Source organism: Dendrobates tinctorius, unplaced genomic scaffold, assembly GCF_039654945.1.
Source record: "Dendrobates tinctorius isolate UK_male_01 unplaced genomic scaffold, ASM3965494v1 ptg000056l, whole genome shotgun sequence".
NCBI lineage: Eukaryota > Metazoa > Chordata > Amphibia > Anura > Dendrobatidae > Dendrobates > Dendrobates tinctorius.
In genome coordinates, this window is record NW_027361724.1 from 16,214,922 (window position 1) to 16,236,001 (window position 21,080).

Sequence of the window (21,080 nt, forward strand, 5' to 3'; positions counted from 1 at the left end):
GTAACCGCCAAGCTGCGTGACACACGCTGTAACCATCAAGTGGCGCACCATATATTGCAACCACCAAGCTGCGTGCCACACGCTGTATCCATCAGGCTGTGGGCAATATACTGTAACCACCAAGCAGTGCGCCATATACTGTAACCAAGGTGCGTGCCACACGCTGTAATCACCAAGCTGTGCGCCACAATCTGTAACCAAGCTTCGCACCATATGCTGTAACCATCAAGCTGCGCGTCATATACTGTAACCATCAAGCTGCGCGCCACACTCTGTAAACGCCAAGCTGCGCATCACACGCTGTATCCATCAGGCTGCGCGCAATATACCGCAACCAAGCTGCGCACCACACTCTAACCACCAAGCAGTGCGCCATATACTGTACCAAGGTGCGTGCCACATGCTGTAACCGCCAAGCTCCGCGCCACACACTGTAACCGCCAAGCTCCGCGCCACACGCTGTAACCAAGCTGCGCGCCATATACTGTAACCACCAAGCTGCGCGCCATATACTGTAACCACCAAGCTGCGCGCCATATACTGTAACCACCAAGCTGCGCGCCATACACTGTAACCACCAAGCTGCGCGCCACACGCTGTAACCACCAAGCTGCGCGCCACACGCTGTAACCACCAAGCTGCGCGCCACACGCTGTAACCACCAAGCTGCGCGCAATACGCTGTAACCACCAAGCTGCGCGCAATACGCTGTAACCACCAAGCTGCGCGCAATACGCTGTAACCACCAAGCTGAGCGCCACACGCTGTAACCACCAAGCTGAGCGCCACACGCTGTAACCACCAAGCTGAGCGCCACACGCTGTAACCACCAAGCTGAGCGCCACACGCTGTAACCACCAAGCTGCGCGCCACACGCTGTAACCACCAAGCTGGCGCCACACGCTGTAACCACCAAGCTGCGCGCCACACGCTGTAACCACCAAGCTGCGCGCCACACGCTGTAACCACCAAGCTGCGCGCCACACGCTGTAACACCAAGCTGCGCGCCACACGCTGTAACCACCAAGCTGCGCGCCACACGCTGTAACCACCAAGCTGGCGCCACACGCTGTAACCACCAAGCTGCGCGCCACACGCTGTAACCACCAAGCTGCGCGCCACACGCTGTAACCACCAAGCTGCGCGCCACACGCTGTAACCACCAAGCTGCGCGCCACACGCTGTAACACCAAGCTGCGCGCCACACGCTGTAACCACCAAGCTGGCGCCACACGCTGTAACCACCAAGCTGCGCGCCACACGCTGTAACCACCAAGCTGGCGCCACACGCTGTAACCACCAAGCTGCGCGCCACACGCTGTAACCACCAAGCTGCGCGCCACACGCTGTAACCACCAAGCTGCGCGCCACACGCTGTAACCACCAAGCTGGCGCCACACGCTGTAACCACCAAGCTGCGCGCCACACGCTGTAACCACCAAGCTGCGCGCCACACGCTGTAACACCAAGCTGCGCGCCACACGCTGTAACCACCAAGCTGGCGCCACACGCTGTAACCACCAAGCTGCGCGCCACACGCTGTAACCACCAAGCTGGCGCCACACGCTGTAACCACCAAGCTGCGCGCCACACGCTGTAACCACCAAGCTGCGCGCCACACGCTGTAACCACCAAGCTGCGCGCCACACGCTGTAACCACCAAGCTGCGCGCCACACGCTGTAACCACCAAGCTGCGCGCCACACGCTGTAACCATCATCTGAGAGAACACTCCACTTGCACACGGCCGCAGGTGCCCGGGGAAGGTATACGAGCTCCCGGATGTGAGCAGCGGCATCTCAGCAGACCGCCACCAGCCGCGTCTGCTACTTCGTCAGTCTGTTTCCTGCGCTGACACAGGCTCATACGCCGGTGACGATCTGCCGGTGTCTGTGCTCAGCACGTGTGTGGGCGTATCTTGTTCCATCCAATCAGATATTAGCGACTTACGTTGTAACCAATGAGGAAATGACCGGGCTGTGACGGGACGCCGGCTTGCACGCGAGAACGCGCGTAATGGGCGTGTCAAGCAGCAGTTCTCAATGGGCACTGATGACGTTTGTAGCCACGCCCCTTGTTGTTACTAGGCAGATTCTTAACTCCCATAACATTCACGCCCCCTTTTTTTTTCGAGTGCGCGTTCCCGGACCGCTCCCAAGCGCGTTCCCGCTAGCCAGGCCGGTCCTATGGGGAATGGGAGCGGAGGAAGAGAGAGGCGAGGCCTGAGCGGCAGTGAGCGCAGCAGAGCAGTGTGAGAGCGGGGAGTGAGGAGCAGCTGATCCGCCCGGAGAGACTGACGACCCAGGCCGGCGGGCACAGCACGGGCTGCGCCCCGGGTATGCGCTGTGGAGCCCCGCCGCCGCCTGCCGCTGTATGGGCGTGAGGCGCTAGGATGGCGGAGAGAGGGGGATGTGCGCTCCTGGAGGCTCTGCCCGTGGAGATCCGGGAGAGCCTGGCGGAGCTGGAGCTGGAGCTTTCGGAAGGTAGGAGCATGGGATGCGGCAGGGCCGGCTGCGGAGCTGGGAGGGCCAGCACCCTCTGGGCAACATTGGCGTCCGCGGCATGCTGGGATTTATAGTTCTACTTTGCACTTGACATGATGGCCCATATGGCAGACGTGATGGCACTGTGCCCTACAGAGCAAATGTGTCACCCGGCAGCAGCTCCAGCACACTGCGTACTGTAATGCTGCATCCAGGGCAAGGAGGAAGAGCGGACTGCTCATCAGGGCTGTGTATACCTGGCTGCCTGCCATACTGCAGGGCCTGATCACTGTCCTGTGTGCAGCCTGTACTCTGCAGGCAGGGCGCCTTTAGAGCAGCAGACTACAGTCCTGACTACTCCAAATTGCTGTATATAGTGCTCCATACTGGGAACAGGGGCCGCACTGATACACAGCTGCCTGCCGTACTGCGGGGCCTAACGGCTCTCATGTGCAGCCTGTACTCTGCAGGAAGTCTGCAGTCATTGCTCCATGAAGATCTGCAGATGTACAGTCCTGACTATTCTTCCTAATAGCTGTATATAGATCTTCATACAGGGACCAGTTTCCGCGCTGATATATGGCTGCATTACTGCAGGGTCTGACAGTTGTCATGTGTGCAGCCTGTACTCTGCAGGTAGTCAGGAGTCATGGCTCCATATAGATCAGCAGACTTACCGCCCTGACTTCTTAAAATGGCGTTATACAATGCTCCATACTGGAAACAGGGGCTGCACTGATGTATGGCTGTATTACTGTGGGGCCTGATGGTTGTCATGTGTGCAGCCTGTACTCTGCAGGAAGTCTGCAGTCATGGCTCCATGTAGATCAGCAGATGTACAGTCCTGACTATTCTTGCTAATAGCTGTATATAGTTCCCCATACTGGGATCAGGGACCGCACTGATATATGGCTGTATTACTGCAGGGCCTGACTGTTGTCTTGTGTGCAGCCTGTACTCTGCAGGCAGTCTGCAGTCATTGCTCCGTATAGCTCAGCAGTCGTACAGTCCTGATTTCCGAGCCTCCGGTTTCTTGATTATGTGTTTGACGTGTGCTGTATATGGCGCAGCCGTCCAGCTCTGTTGTACCCTACAGACGTCTGCTGTGCCGTTAACATTACTTTCTGCCCATAAATGTGTAAAGGATTCAGGAATCTGACTTTCTCTGGGACATGCGTCTTCCTGCGTGTACTTTTTCCGTGATGAGAAGTCTGAAAAAAGACAAAAATTAAAGGGGTTGTCCGGGCTTTTCACATAATCTCAATACATATCTGGGTTGCAGAATTATGACAACAAGTAATTTACTTTCTGTCACTAGTTTGCACAGTTTTCTAGATATTCTGAACAGAACGCCCAAGGGGGGGTGTTATGGCATTGAAATGAGAACTAGTCGTAACCTCCTACTCTACTCCAAACATGCCCACTATAGCAACAACCCCACCTTCCATAGCTACAGGCTTTCCCTGTCCACATGAAGAAGCCCTCATCACACAGTAACAAATCCTCCCCCTCTAGCAGCCTCAGTGCAGAGCAGAACCACCCAGCTGCTCCTCCCCCAGACACACACTGAACAGTGATCTCTGGAAAGTGAAACTAGTGAGGAGGGAAAATGGTCCTGTATTCTGGGCCACTCCATGATTACAATACATAACTCATTATCAGTAATTCCTTCCCTCACTGTCCCAGGCTGCTGGCAGCAGTGAGAACAGACTGTGTGATGGCCAGTGATGGGGGTCTGCAGCTTCTAATCTGCACAGGGGATGGCAGTCACTGATGTAATCTATTGTGTGACAAAGCCTCTGCTGTGTGAATGAGACAGCTCTGTGTCACTGAAGTCTTCACACAGCAGCAGATTTGGTGCAGTGTATGTGTGAGCACTGTGTCTCTAATGACACAAATACTGATGGGAGCAGCCTGTCCAATCAGCAGCTGTAACAGTGTGAAGTGTTGGGGGGTGTATGTATGGAGATATATATGATACTAAGGATTCTGAAGCTATAAGTAAAGGGCTTGTTTGTGTTGTTGAGGAGCCCTTCCTTCGTTCCTTCCTAGCTTTTCACTATTCCTTCCTGACCCTGGCATACCTCCAGCCTGTGTAAGGTGTGTACCTATATCCTATCACTTTATAATGTTTCTAGCAGAAATACATAACCGGTGCACGCGGACCGTTCACCTCTGCCAGTGCTGGGAAAGACGAGCTGCAATTTATTTATGTATTTTCCCATCACCTCCGGGCAATTTTCTGTTTTTTCTGTTTTTTGTTTTTCCCCTCTCCTTCTTCCATAACTTTTCTATAAAGGACTCCAGCGCTGCAAGGCTGCAGTGCTAACCACTGAACCACCGTGCTGCCTTAGCAATGATGGACCTAAAGGCCCCGTTACATTTAGCGATGTACCAGCGATCCCGACCACGATATGACCCGGTCAGGATCGCTGGTGCATCGCTAAATGATCGCTAGTGAGCTGCCAAACAGGCAGATCTCACAGCGATGCAGCAGCGGTCGGCGGTCGTACTCACCTGTCAGACGCGGCGATGATGATCGTCTTCCGCCTGCGTCCATGGCTCGCTCGTCGGTGCCAGCAGGAAGCCGACGACGAGAAATGGACCAGGCCCATCTCGCGCGATCAGCGATATCCAGCAGGGGGGGGGGGGGGGCAGTCGGAGGTAAGTGTCACATGTAGTGAGATCGCTAGCGATATCGCTGCTGCGTCACAAAATCAGTGATGCTTTAGCGATATCGCTATGTGTAAAGGGGGTTTTACACTAAGCGATATCGCTAGCAATATCGCTAAAACGTGACTGGTTTTGTGACGTTATAGCGATATTGCTAGCGATATCGCTATGTGTGATACTTACCAGCGACCGGCTCCCCCGCTGTCCATCGCTGATCGCGCGAGAATGTCCGGCTCCATTTCTCGTCGGGCGCTTCCTGCTGTGACGACGAGCGACGCGTGGAGGCGGGGGGGAGGACGTCAGGATCGCTGTGTGTGAATGGTAAATATCGTGCGCTGCGTCGCTGCTGCATCGCTGTGAGATCTTTCTGTATGAAAGCTCACTAGCGATCATTTAGCGATGCACCAGCGATCCTGACCGGGTCGGATCGCTGGTCGGATCGCTGGTGCATCGCTAAATGTAAAAGGGCCTTTAAGGGCCCTTAAGATAAGCTGATCCTACTAAGATGGAAAGGGTCTCGCTATAAATCCAATGGCTGATGTGCATACCCTTTATGTAATGCACATAGCCGTGTATGACACAAGTCCGCAGAGGCCCCTACTGTACCGCCACCTACCTGGCGTATCATACAGTATATGTGATTGCCAGAGCGATTGATTGCACATTATTATACTCTGAATGTCCCTTCCCCCCCCTCTGAGTCTCACTGCATTAAAAAATAGATTAAAATACTAAATTGGTTTTCTTTAAAGAAGCAATCCTAGGAAATGCGTCCCAACCTTCCTATGGCAGCTGATACCTTTTTTCTATATCAAACAGAAAAATTGTAATGAATTTGCTTGCTTCAGTTTTTTATGGCTTTTCATAAGGGATTGTATCGCTACCATGTAACATTTGGCACAGTAGCAACAACGATAGTGATGATCCTAAATATTTAGCAGAACAAGGACCCGAATAATGAGAATGCAGAATGATAGTGTTGTCACACCTAAAATGGCTCCATATATCTTACCTGTCAGCGAATGTGTTGACACTTGGCCCTTCTGTTCTCGGATTTTCTGCAGATCGAGGCCTGCGGGGCCGGCACTGCAGTTTATCCCGTTTATTGGTAGAATGACATTTCAATCGGTCGTTTTCTATACCAGGTTCTTCGCTTTAGGTTACTGGTGATGACTGTCTGATGAATGAGTCCTGTCATTATGTCATGAGTGAAAGTCATTGATATACTGATAATTTTTTGGAATACGTTTATTTTTTTCTTTTCGGTCAACCTGATACTATGTGTCCTTATATGTATAATGCACATTCTGCTCCCCCCCCCCATTGCTCCTCTCTATGATTGAGTATGCTAGGAAATCTGTACTTGCGACTCCTCGTTCAGCACTTTCATGGTGGCTGTAGAAGTTAAAAGGATTGATAACTACTCAGACAACCCCTTGTCAGTCTATGTTTCCCCCTTATAAAATAATACTTATACTCGCCTACGGGGTCCGCGTGATTCTAGCGGTGTCTGCACTGCCTCTCCTGGGGTTCACGTGACATTGTCACTTGATCGCTACGGCCAATCAGAGTGTGCTTCACTCCCCGCCGTCACAGAAAGCAAGACATCTGGAGGAATTGCGTGCTACTGTGCTCTGACTTCCTGTGGATGTACGCGATTCATCTGAAGTCGGGGAGAATAAAGTGGCCGCTGATTATGTCACGCGATCCCTGTGGCCACTGTCACGCGATCCCAGGAGACCCCAGTGCCAACGCTGCTGGAAAGGCACCAGAGTTGAATATAGGTGTTCTTATTTTACAAGGGGGAAATATAGGGTTTTGAGAAGGGGTTGTTTGAGCAGTGGCAACCCCTTGAAGGTGCATTTACTCTGCATTTCTGGATGTTTGTGCATTGTTAACAGACTGCAGATGAACAGATAAAGCAATGAAATGATCTTTTACCTTGCTTTAAAAAACAAAAATTGTTCCCTGCAGTATCTCGTCCTGTGTGCACAGAACATGTGCTGTCAAGAAGAATGTGCCCTGAACGATCCGTATTCTGTATCTCAATGCACTTAGGGCGCATAGCTCCTCTTCGCTTCTCACTGCTGCTTGATTGACAGCAGAAATAGATGCTCTTGTCCTCGATGTCATCTATGCTTTTGACCATCATCATGCTGACCTGCTGCTCTTCTTTCTTCCCTATTGTGCTGCCTGAAAGTTTCGTTTTTAATGTATCTATAGGGGTTCATAACTTACTAGAGTCCATAAGATTGTCATGGTGGTATACATTGGAATATCTTTTTTTTTTTTTTTTTTGCATATGCCATTACAGTGGTATTCGTCAGGAGAGTATACCTTTTGCAAAAGGCTGAAGTGCTGTGTGCACTGAGCCAAAGTTGGGTTATCAAGGAGCCAACTCGTGCGGTTTGGTTTACATAACTTGAGGAAATGTAGAGAACATTTTTTGGACGGGTGGGGAAACTTTTGTAGGGAAATGAATGTTGGAAAGCTCTGTCTCTTGAGAATGTATTTCGGCTGTGTCTACAAAAAATGCCTATGCATAAAATTTATATTAAAACAACAGAATTCCATACGCTGAAAAGTATCTCAAAAGAAAAACAAAATCCTTCCTCTTCCCTTTTAGTTCATCCTTGTTTTACTTGCTGACCTCTGAAAAATTGGAGGCTTTTCTTTTTTTTTTTTTTGTTATAGAGGATTCATTGTGGAGGTGTAGCCTAAGGCTCTAGACGTCCGATTTTTCAAGGCAAGACCGGTATTTGGGGGAGCTCCAAAGTCCTGGGAAATTGACTTAAATATGTTGTGTAATTATTTGTATGTTTCATGCCATCACACACGACTGGAAACCAAGCTTCTCCGGTATATTAAAAATGTAATTGCTTTTTTTTTTTTTTTGGTATTTTTCTATGCAGAGACGTAATCTCATGATGATAAAATCCCCAAGACTTAGGCTATGTTCATCAAATAAAGTAGTGGTCTGTAACTCTATAGCATGCAAACATGGAATTGCATTATTGCGCTAAAAAATGGGGGGGGGGGGGAATGAAGACACTTAGCGCATGCGTTGGCCAATTTATGTGTGCCCAGCAGCCGCAAAAAAAAAAAGTTGCATAATGCTGATGCTGCAAAACCCAGCTTCTTTTCTTCTGGGAAAAAAAAAGACTGCAAAAAACGCCATGTGTGAACATAGCCATAGACTGTGCTATTGAAAAATTGATATTGCGATATATCCACCTGTGTTTTTTAATTCCGGTTTTATTTGCTGATGAATCTGTTACTTAACCGAATCAAGAGGCATCAGAAGGACACACTGACCATAGAAGATTCTGTCCGGTAGCCATTATGGTGTCTATTATTTTGCCAGGAAAAAAAAAATATAGACTGGGGTCTCCCTTTTTGAACATTTATTTTTAGCCCAGAAAACCCCTTTTTATGAGTGTGTTCACATTGTGCATGTTATGTCTACACTTTCTGGACCAAAAATCCAAAACTATGTCAGTAGCAGCAAATTTTTTGAGATTTTGCAAAAAAAAAAAAAAATCTGCCCTAATTTAAAATTCATAGGATGTCAATTTATGCTGCAAATTTTTACTGCAGTTTTCACCCCTTGGATGAAATCTGCAGCCAAATGCTTCAATCATGCGTGCAGGAATTTCCCTGGATTTGTCACTCTTGTTTCATTTGGCCTATGTGGGCATACCTCAAGGCCATGTTCACACGGTCAGTGTTTGGTGACTTTTTTACCTCAGAATTTGTAAGACAAATCCAGGAGTGGGTGATAAATACACGAGTGGTGACTAGAGTTGAGCGACTTTGGTCGGATCGGGTTTCATGAAACAAAATTTGAGTCGGATGAAACTGGTCCGAGTAGGGCAAAAAAAAGTCGGAGTTTCGTCCGAAACCCGACCCCAATGCAAGTCAATGGGGAATAAAAGTCGGCATTGAGTGGATGAATGTCATTTGCTCAATTACGACTTTTTTTCCCCATTGACTTGCATTGGGGTCGGGTTTCGGACGAAACTCCGACTTTTGTTGCCCTACTCGGACCAGTTTCATCTGACTCAAATTTTGTTTCATGAAACCCGATCCGACCAAAGTCGCTCAACTCTAGTGGTGACGTGTTTCTATTATACTTTTCCTCTGATTGTTCCACTCCTGGTTTTGGCTTACAAATTCTGAGGTAAAATACTGACCAAATACTGAGGTAGAAAATTGAATATGTGAACGTGGCCTAATACTGCTCTGTATGTATGACCTGGCATCTGAGGGGACATGTTATAGTGTGTGAGACAAAGAAATCGTAGAAGCAAATTGTGCAGATTTACAATGTACATACCACTTAGGAAATTTGGCACAGGTTAAGTTCCACAATTGGATGTTTTTAAAAAAAAAATGTTCCTGTGCTGAGATAATCTTATAAATGTGCCCTTGCTGTGTACTGTGTAATGGCATTATCTGACCGTGCAGGGACATGGTCTGATCACACCACAGCCTGGGGGGTAAGGAAAAGAGAGTATACAGACAGGACAGCACAGGATCACAGCTGATTCTTTCTGGGAGGTAAAACATTTACCCGTCTGTTTCTAAAGCAATATTTTACCTCAGAGAAAGGACAGCGTGGGATCACAGCTGATTCTTTCTGTACACTGTCTTTTTCTTTCTCCTCTGCCCAGTATCTGTGGTATAATCAGACCATGTCTCTGCACGGCCAGACACAGCCATTACACAGTACATCTTTAGTAGGCCCGTACCCCTGAAAATGATGCACGGCAGAACAGACATTCACACGGCTATCACCATGATTCTCTATGGCCCTGTCGGCACATATGCCCAAATCCCGTTTTGCAGGGGGATTCAGACTCAAGCCCTGAGGGGACCCGTGAAATTAAATGCAACGTGAAAGTACCCTGAGATTATATGATGATTATGCTGCACACAGTCTGAAATTGACCCCTGGTAACACTGACTCCTTCTGTTGCGGGGGGACAACATGTTAATTTGAGTTCAAGAAAGAAAAAAAAAAATGCAATAAATGAAAATTCAGATTTTTTTTCCCCTGAATGTCAAACTTTTTATTTATCTTTACTGGCCTTGACAATTAAAACTTTATATATTTTTTTTGTCCTTGGCTTTGACCACCTGCTCACCTCTCCACCCATCTTGGCCATAGAGAATATGATATACAGGAGCCCTACTATGTGGATTGGTTAAAATCTCCACTCTATTGCTTCCATAAAAAATGCCATGTTTTAGAGTTGGCTAGTTTAGGTAACATTATAGGGATAAAGTACATATATGGTAAATGGCATTTGGAGACACAGATAAACTGGAAAAATATTATATCTTCTGAAAGAGCTACAATTATGCATTACTTTTGTAATGTTTGATTTGTGGGTCAGAATCACTGATCAAGGTCTAGGGGAAAAAAAACAGCCAAAAGATAAAATCTGTATGTGTTTTTTATTTTTTCTTAGAAACATTAAGTTGGAAATGTTTTAGAGGTTTTTATTTGAGAGAAAAAAGTGGATGACACGCTGCTAGTAAAAGGAGCACTGTTATCAGATCTGTTTTTTCTTGTGTGCAAAAAATAAACCACCTAATTTGTAGCGCTCCTACTCATGTGCATTTAGAAAATCAGTCTGATGTTGGTCTCGAAAAGTCATGCAAGTGCAAAGCGATTTTTTTTCCCACCTATTCTCTATATGACATATGTATGCAATGCGTTTTTATCAGCCTTTACATAGAGGAAGCGCTGTCATTTTACTTTACTAACTATTAATAAAACAGTCTTCGATATAGAAAGCTAGATAGATACATAGATGTAATTGAGATATATAATCAGTGCAGCTTACTGTACATGTATTTAGCTGATGATTGTATGTGTAAAAAAAAAAGGTGTGTGGTCCTCCCAACTTTTAATAACCAGCTAAGAGAAAGCCGACAGCTGGGGGCAGATGTCTATAGCCTGGGAAGGGGGTAATAAACATGGAGCTTCCCAGGCTATTAATATCAGCTCATTAAAATGCCCCCCCCTTCTTAAAAAAAAAAAAAAAAAAAAAAAAAAAAAAAAAGACGAGGGGGTTCCCCCTATACTTAGTAAACAGCAAAGGCTAGGCATACAGATGCGGGATGATATCAATAGGCTAGGAAGGGGCTATAGATATTGCACCCTTCCCAGACTAAGAACATCAGTCGTCAGCCTCCCCGGAAACGGCACTTTCATAAGATGAGCCAAATCTGGCGCTTAGCCTCGCTCTTCCCACTTGCCCTGGTGCGGTGGCAAGTGCGATAATAGGATTGGAGTTGATGCCAGCTCTTTTATGGCCGCTGACATCAAGCCCAGGGGTTAGTAATGGAGAGGCGTCTAGAAGACACCCCTATTACTAAACCCATTGTCATATTGTAAAAAATACACAGCCTGAATAAAGTCCTTTAATTGAGAAAAACAGACTCCTTTATTTTAAATACTCCCCGTCCCTATTATTCCCATTTATTATTGTAAAATAAAAAATAATAAACCAAGAAAATTCCTCACCTGTCCACCAAAAATCCCTATAAGATGCTGTCCCATGAAGAACTCTAGCTCAGCTACATCTGGGTGGTTTGTTGAGGGGTGGCACGATACAACAACTCAGTAAGCTAGCCGGGACACACTGAGACAGGAGTAGGATTACGCTTCTGCAGTGTGTAGCGATGGCATTAGCAAGGTCACCGGAGTTCTTAGCTGATGAACCCCGGTCACCTTACTGACGCCACTGCGTGAGAAAGTTTGTACTTATTTTATACAGACATGTGAAGGAAGCAAGATAGTGTGGTGGCGGCCGCACAGTACAGCCGCACAGTGGAAACCGCTCCACCCACCCAGCAGAGGTGATCCAATGGCTGCACGATTGTGAAATACAGTGTTGCAGCAATAGGCCATAGTCATAGGCAAAGTTTCATCTGCATGTGGCCAGTCACAGCGCTGGCCCTGCCCTTTCGGGAGCCTGTTTTTGAGATCAGGCAATCATATACAGTTGTGGCCAAAAGTATTGACACCCCTGCAATTTTGTCAGATAATACTCATTTTCTTCCTGAAAATGATTGCAAACACAAATTATTTGGTATTATTATCTTCATTTAATTCTTCTTAAATGAAAAAAACACAAAAAGAATTGTCCTAAAGCCAAATTGGATATAATTCCACACCAAACTTAAAAACGAGGGTGGACAAAAGTATTGGCACTGTTCGAAAAACCATGTGATGCTTCTCTAATTTGTGTAATTAACAGCACCTGTAACTTACCTGTGGCACCTAACAGGTGTTGGCAATAACTAAATCACACTTGCAGCCAGTTTACATGGATTAAAGTTGACTCAACCTGTGTCCTTGTGTGTACCACATTGAGCATGGAGAAAAGAAAGAAGACCAAAGAACTGTCTGAGGACTTGAGAAACCAAAATGTGAGGAAGCATGAGCAATCTCAAGGCTACAAGTCCATCTCCAAAGACCTGAATGTTCCTGTGTCTACCGTGCGCAGTGTCATCAAGAAGTTTAAAGCCCATGGCACTGTGGCTAACCTCCCTAGATGTGGACGGAAAAGAAAAATTGCCAAGAGATTTCAACGCAAGATTGTGCGGATGTTGGATAAAGAACCTCGACTAACAAACAAACAAGTTCAAGCTGCCCTGCAGTCCGAGGGTACAACAGTGTCAACCTGTAATATCCGTCGGCGTCTGAATGAAAAGGGACTGTATGGTAGGAGACCCAGGAAGACCCCACTTCTTACCCCGAGACATAAAAAAGCCAGGCTGTAGTTTGCCAAAACTTACCTGAAAAAGCCTAAAATGTTTTGTAAGAATGTTCTCTGGTCAGATGAGACAAAAGTAGAGCTTTTTGGGCAAAGGCATCAGCATAGAGTTTACAGGAGAAAAAAAGAGGCATTCAAAGAAAAGAACACAGTCCCTACAGTCAAACATTGCGGAGGTTCCCTGATGTTTTGGGGTTGCTTTGGTGCCTCTGGCACTGGACTGCTTGACCGTGTGCATGGCATTATGAAGTCAGAAGACTACCAACAAGTTTTGCAGCATAATGTAGGGCCCAGTGTGAGAAAGCTGGGTCTCCCTCAGAGGTCATGGGTCTTCCAGCAGGACAATGACCCAAAACACACTTCAAAAAGCACTAGAAAATGGTTTGAGAGAAAGCACTGGAGACTTCTAAGGTGGCTAGCAATGAGTCCAGACCTGAATCCCATAGAACACCTGTGGAGAGATCTAAAAATGGCAGTTTGGAGAAGGCACCCTTCAAATATCAGGGACCTGGAGCAGTTTGCCAAAGAAGAATGGTCTAAAATTCCAGCAGAGCATTGTAAGAAACTCACTGATGGTTACCGGAAGCGGTTGGTCGCAGTTGTTTTGGCTAAAGGTTGTGGAACCAAGTATTAGGCTGAGGGTGCCAATACGTTTGTCTGGCCGATTTTTGGAGTTTTGTGTGAAATGATCAATGTTTTGCTTCATTCTCTTTTGTGTTTTTTCATTTAAGACAAATTAAATGAAGATAATAATACCAAAGAATTTGTGTTTGCAATCATATTCAGGAAGAAACTGAGTATTATCTGCCAAAATTGCAGGGGTGTCAATACTTTTGGCCACAACTGTATACCTATCAATATATACATCTGTTCCGTGTTAGGCAAGGTTCACATCAGTGTTAGGTATTCTATCTTTCTACTCCATATTCATGCCCTGGGATGGGTCCGTGACATAATGAACACCAGACGTGTCGGACAGACTCCCTTGACTTTTAGTGTTGCCCGTCTGGTTTCCATCATGTTCCATTTTACTTTTGGCACTTTTGAAAGTAGACAATAATCATTATAATTGTACTTCTAAAGGATAATTAGCACCAAATGTCAAGACGTATGTCTGTGTCTTTAGTGGTGTCATTAGTAGTTTCTTGAGTCCTAGACGTGTTTCCACGCCAATCCCGATGCATTCTGGCCCATCACCCATGGTGAGGTTTTGTCCCATGTAACTATTACCCGGAGAGAACCTAAGAATTCGGCACCATAGGTGAGTATTAGGGTGACCGGATCTCATATGGGGGGAAAAAATGTCAGAATCTTGTTCGTCTGGACCCCACAAAACGATTCCCCTTTCCAGATATTGAGAGAGCCAAAATTTGAGCTCGATCAAACGACGTTAACCCGTGCCGCTCGTCACTCAAAGTTTGAAAAAATCCAAATTGAGGTATGTTAAGATTTAGGTATTTTGCATAGTCTGTTAGACTATAAAGAATGTGACAACAACATTGCAGAAATAGCCCTGACCAAATTTTCTAACCATTTGTGGTATTTGAATGCAGAGTTGGTGGGATTATCGTTTTTTGATCCCACCATTACAGACAATGAAAAGTTGTTAATGGCTAATAAATTGCTCAGTAGCACAGATGAACCATCAGAGCACGCTAACCTACATGAGTTGATAATTTTACATAGTTATCTGATCTATTCTAGAGCTTTTGTTAAAGTAGTTTTTGAAACGTCAGAATATAATGCTCGGCATTTGCTTACAACTTGCAGGACATATTGCTTTTGTTCTTCATCTTTTGTCAGAAGGTCGTTAAAGTCGGTTACTTCCTACCTCTTTTAATTTTTCTTTCCTGACTTTTGGATTTACAACCCTAGCGTGCTCTGATGGTTCATCTGTGCTACTGAGCAATTTATTAGCCATTAACAACTTTTCATTGTCTGTAATGGTGGGATCAAAAAACGAAAATCCCACCAACTCTGCATTCAAATACCACAAATGGTTCGAAAATTTGGTCAGGGCTATTTCTGCAATGTTATTGTCACATTCTTTATAGTCTAACAGTCTATGCAAAATACCTAAATCTTAAAATACCTCAATTTGGATTTTTTCAAACTTTGAGCGACGAGCGGCACGGGTTAACGTCGTTTGATCGAGCTCAAATTTTGGCTATCTCAATATCTGGAAAGGGGAATCGTTTTGTGGGGTCTAGACGGACAAAATTCCGACATCGATTTTTTGCGGTCACCCTAGTGAGTATTCTCCATCTTAAAAGATGCTGCACGATTTGGGTGCATTGTTCTTTCAATGTTTGAGGATAGTTAGCACAGCAAATTCCAAGCATGTGAATATACCCTACTGGCCATCTATGTCATAGGCATGGCGTTTATGTTGGGCTGGAACGTTTCAAACACTGAATTTAACTGTACTATAACGTATTGCAATATACACGGAGTGGAAACATTCATAAAAATCCTACATATCCTACGTTGGGGCCTCATTCAGACTTACAGTAACTATTTTTTTTTTTTTTTACTCTTGCATATGAAACAAATGGATCGATTTCCATCAGTGTTTGTGTGAGCGTGTCTGTTTTTACCATCAGTAATTTTTCTCGTATGCAAAAAAAAAAAGTGGGTACCTTCTTCACCCGACTATCTTCGGATGTCTGAAAGAGGAGAGGTCTAAGACTATGTTCACACTGTTGTGTGTGTGTGTGTGTGTGTGTTTTTTTTTTTTTTAATACCGGTATTTTGAAGCTCTGTTTTTCATGCAAAATAGACTACAGGAAACTTATTTTTGGGGGAGCTTTTTTCCTTTCTTCTTAAAAGTTATCTGAGAGGGTTTTTTGTTTTGTTTTTTTGCCTGAAGCGAGGTTCACTAAGGGCCCCGTCACACACAGCGACTAACCAGCGATCCCGACACCGATATGAACGTGTCAGGATCGCTGGTGAGCTGTCAGACAAGCACGCGTCCCTCAGAAACCTGATGTGTACCTTGGTTACCAGCTCCCTGCATCAGCACGCTGGTAACTAAGGTACACATCGTTTTCTAGGCGCCGGGCGGCGCCTAGAAACCCGACGTTTACCTTAGTTACCAGCTCCTGCTCGCTGGTCGTTGCTCTCCCGCCTGTCACACGCAGCGATGCATGCTGGCCAGCGGGAGAGCAACGACTCCAAAAAAGTCCAGACATTTCTCCAGCGACCAGCGATACCTGGCAGGGGGGCCGGTCGCTGATCGCTGTTACACACACTGATCTCACTGGTGAGATCGCTGTGGCGTCACAAAACTTGTGACTCAGCAGCGAGATCGCTATGTGTGATGGGGCCTAAGATTTGGAAGATTTTTTTTTTTTTTTTCTCCCTGAAGCATTTTTTCAGTCATTTGACTAGAAAGTTCCTAGATTGGAGCAGATTCCATCAGGATCTACTGTACTTTGAAGAAGTGACATGCACTACTTTTTTTTTTTTTTTTTCAAATCCTCTACAGGAAAAAAAAAACCACTCCAAAACTCTTCATACCAAGTATGAGTTTACCGAGCATGAAAACTTTGGAACAGATCCACACATGAAAAAAAACCAACCTCTGAACACCGCCTCACAGCCTTTTTGTTCACGGTGTACAGTTCTTAAACATCTGCGTCCTCTGGAGTAAAGCTGAATCAGAGCAGTAGGTGACTATATGTATTATTCTTTTATTGCTGCTGTCTGATGAATGTCCCACTCCACTACTGATAATTTAGGGTTTTAGTTCCCAGTCTGTATGTAAGCGCCCACGCTCTCTGCCGGCACCTGCACCAACACGCCGAGCCGCAGATCATAACTAATACGTGTGTGAGATTACAGTAGCGCTGCCCTCCATTCAGGAAACGGCTTTTATTCTCATGTAACAATTTATATTGACACCTAATGAGGACATGTCATTGATTCCCGTACTGTGTCATTTTGCCGGATTTACTCCATTGTGCATTCATGTACAATGTGGAAAGCAAAAAATAAATAACGTGGAGCAGAGCAGATTGAAAAAGTGTATTAAAGAGGATCTGTCGCCTCTCCCGAGCTGTCTCTTAGTAATTCATGAAATAACAATCCCGGATCATCTTTTTACATAACTGTATTGGGCCATTCCTCTGTTATTCCAACAAATGTATTAATAAATTGATACCGCGAGGTTCAGTGTTGGTGCGTCCTATTACAGTCCAATCTATGCGGATTATCTGAGGACGCACCCAAGTGATGAGGAGAATGGTGACACCCAGCTATCAATTATAATTTCCTAAAAGGTTATGCGCAACACCGGAAGGGGGGGATTTACCCACCTGACAAAAGGTAAGCGGCAGCCAATCACAGCACTGCTTATATTTTGTATAGTGCACTTTGAAAATGATCGCAATGAGCAAAAATACCTTCTATTTCACCTTTATCTTTTTCTAATTTTTCTTTCTCCTTTTTCTACTTTATTTTTTCCTTTCTTTCTCCTTTTTCTTTCCTCCTTTTTTCTAATTTTTCTTTTCTGCTTTCTTTTTTCTCCTTCATTTTCTTTTTCTTCCATTTCCTTTTTCAATTTTTTTTCTTCATTCCTCTTCTTTCTTTCTCTTATCTTCTAAGAAAATACAATTCAAGCACCACTCCAGCGTTGTCTTCTTTTTTTTTTTTTTGATTTCAGCACTGGAGTAGTGCAACTAATCTAATGTCCCTGACGCTAGTATTATACTTACCGGCCACCATGTTCAGCTGTTCCCCGTGCCACTCTCTTCCCACGCCGTCATCTTGTGACCGGAAGTCAGAGGTAACTGTCACAAGTTGTCAATGTGAGTCTAGGAGAGCCTCGTTCTGACCCTCAAACTTGCATTGAGTTGTGACTTCCGGATCACACATCAAATACTGGAGCGATCCGACAGGTCACAAATTGCAGAAAACCGATTAAAAGATGAATATGTTGGCTGGTAAGTATGAGACTTAAGCACAGGGATCTTATATTAGTTGCACCACTCCAGCTCTGCAAAAAAAACAACTGCTGGAGTGGTGCTTTCTGGGTTGCTTTCTGGAGAGTTACTAAAATAGATCAGTTTTGAACAATTTTTTTAAATAATAGTCCATCACATAGACTTAAAATGTCTGGATAACTTCTTAACCGCTTTAGGACCCCATGTAAAAAAGACAAACAAACCAACCTAAAACATATATTTGCCTCCCAAACCAGCATTGCTTCTGCGTTATCTTTGCTGTGATTACCGATGTTCACGTGACCACAGCAGCCTATCCGCAGTTGTTAATCATGTGCAGCCTTTCAGTATGGCATCATAGTGGACATCCGCTGTGTCAGGCGTGCTCTTATGCTATACGACCTGTACTTTTTATTGTTACCATTTTGAGGTCCATACGACTCTGTCATGCATGTGGATTTGAACCCTTGAGCCTGAGGTTTGTGGCCGCCTTTTCTGTCCTTCGAGCCACAGCAGATACACTTTTTTCTGTGGGTGTTTAGTTTCTGTTGTCCTTGCTGCAGTCTTTTTAGGGTAACAGGAGTCTTAATTTTATCATTGTCTGCCCCATCACCTTTCATGTGCTGCTTCGTATACTTTTCCCCTGGTGGTATTTCCTGCTGGTGATTGTCTCTTTTGAATGTCCAGCCATACTGCTGTAGTATAAGACAGTCTGTTGAAGACCAGCTAGGGTTTCTCTATGCTGTTTATGTTCTTTACCCTGCACCTATATCCTGGTTCCTGTTGGGAAGTAGGCTGCTTACTTTCTAACAAAATATATTTAATACCCTTTTTACTCTGCACACTTTCTCTTCTGTATGTAATTTGCACTCTGCTCTGCCCTCTGGTTCTTTAGGAGGTGCGTGAAGTGCTCTACAGCCTTTCAGGTAGCATAGGTCCAGTTGCCGTCATCTAATCTGTGGCTAAGGCTATCTCTACTCATGCATGAACTACGCGGGATTGGATTGGAGTTGATTAAATTTGCTCGGGTCCCTTCTTATTCGGCAACCTATAGTGCTGACCGAATAAGCTGCAGAGGGAATCTGATTGGTGCCGCAGCTGCATGTGTCCCGGCTGTGTGACAATCACAGCACATGCATGGAGGGCCCAAACAGGATCTCCATGCATGTGCCGTGCCTGTCACACAGCCGCAACACATGCAGCTGCAGAGCCGTACAGCTGATCAGCCGGCGCTATCCAGGAAGCTGGGTTCCCGCTGTAGTTTATTCGGTAAGTGCTATAGCTTGCCGAATAACAAGGGACCCAAACAAATTCGCTCCTCTCTAGTCAGGATCTCTCGTCTGTAGAGGAACCATCAGGGTCAGTTGCAGCTTTTAGGCTATGTGCACATGTTCGGAATTGCCGCAGAAATTTCCCCGGCAATTCCGCAACTCCCTGCCGCGGGAAATACGCATGCAGAATTGGCATGCGTATTCCTGCTAAACACTAGCGTTTTGCAAGCGTAATTAGCTTGCAGAATGCTAGCGTTTTCCAAGCAATCTGTAGCATCGCTTGGAAAACTGATTGACTGGTTGGTCACACTCGTCAAACATAGTGTTTGACAAGTGTGACCAACTTTTTACTATTGATGCTGCCTATGCAGCTTCAGTAGTAAAAAGATATAATGTTAAAAATAATAAAAAATAAGAAACTGTGCTATTCTCACCTTCCGGCGTCCCTCGCAGCGTCCCCAGGCCTCAGCGATGCTACCGGCTCGTCCCGTTCCCAGCGATGCCTTGTGACATTGACCGCAGATGACATAGCATCACGCGAGACCGCTACGTCATCACAGATCATTGTCGCAAGGCATCACTAGGACCGGAAGATGCTGGCAGCGTCGCTGAGAGGCAAGAAGGCTGCGAGGGACGCCGAAAGGTGAAAATATCAAGATTTTTTTGTTAATTCTTTTTTTACAGGGATATGGTATCCAGGGCCTGGAAGACAGTCTCCTCTCCTCCAGACTGTGGGTACCATCTGCACATTTTCCGCTTACTTTGCGCATGTTGGGCATAGCCACATGCGGAAAGTAAGCAGATCAATACATACCTAAGTGCGGAATCGCCGCGATTCCGCACAAAGAATGAGCATGCTGCGTAGCGTATTTTTCCTCGATGCGATTCCGCCGCGGAATAATCCGCAGCATTAGCACAGCATTGCAGAATGCCTTTGAATTCAATGGGTTGCGTTGTGTAAGCATTTTCGTGGAGAAAAAATGCGGCAAAAACGCTTACAATCTTCAACGTGTGCACATAGCCTTAGTGTGTTACCTATTTTCCCAAGTGAGTTGCTACATCATGTGATTATACATTCCTATTAGTTTGGTAGCTGTTCATTTTCCTGAAAAAGGGGCTGGATGGTGATTAAAAAATGTCTTTTCAATTTTTTTTGTTGGTCCACCATTGGACATAAACTTTTGATAGCTATTACACTGTAATACTGTAATATAATGTAACATATCCTATGAAGCCCAGACACACCGGCAGTATTGAGTTACATAGTTGATCAAACATGGTAGACTCAGACCTTCAGAGAAAAATAGTATCTTTGACGCTTGACAACGACATCTAAAAGTTTAAACTGCTGCAATTGGAGCAAACTCCAATCGCAGAAATTAGTCTTGGGTGCCGACTGTATAACACAGTCGGCATCTGATCTGAATAGAGCACGCTCAGGTCCTCGGGACACTCCATGCACATCTGCAGATGTTGCAGGCTGAACCTGGCACAGGGCTGCTGCGGCTTCTGACAGCTGTGTGTGAACTAGGCATTAGGGTATATCCTGAGGACGCAGCCGAATCTCTGCCAACTACAGTGTCTAATTGCCGCATGATTTTGTCCATTCTCAAGTGGCCATTGTCTGGAGTATTGCACGGCTACAAAATCTTCTGGACCTCCCCTTCTCATTCCAATTGCCAGCCCCTGTCATAACGCGACCGTGGGCCGAGCACAGAGACCGCTACATGGGACTCAACCCCTACACTTAGTAATGATCGGGAGCCATCTTTAATGAAGGATCGTCTCAGCAATTATCGTATGTATAAAGCGCCCTTATGTAAAGAAGGGATATTAAAAGGTTTGTGCCAAAGTTTAAAGTCATATTTATTTTGTTATTGATGGCTTATTTATTTTTACGTTCATGTCAGATTTTTTTTTT

General features: G+C 45.5%; 1 protein-coding gene across 5 annotated transcripts in view; it reads left to right on the forward strand.

Annotated features, from left to right (window-relative positions):
- Window positions 1-2,116: 2,116 nt before the first annotated feature.
- DIP2A (disco interacting protein 2 homolog A) overlaps window positions 2,117-21,080 on the forward strand; it is a 110,786-nt gene continuing 91,822 nt past the window's right edge. For 4 of the 5 annotated variants that reach the window (XM_073577535.1, XM_073577536.1, XM_073577538.1 and 1 more), the window contains exon 1: window positions 2,124-2,482. In XM_073577535.1, coding sequence (XP_073433636.1) covers window positions 2,392-2,482 — 91 coding nt within the window. In that variant the 5' untranslated portion in view covers window positions 2,124-2,391. Of the gene's footprint in view, window positions 2,483-21,080 lie in introns of all 5 variants that reach the window. The other variant, XM_073577540.1, reaches the window with a different exon arrangement.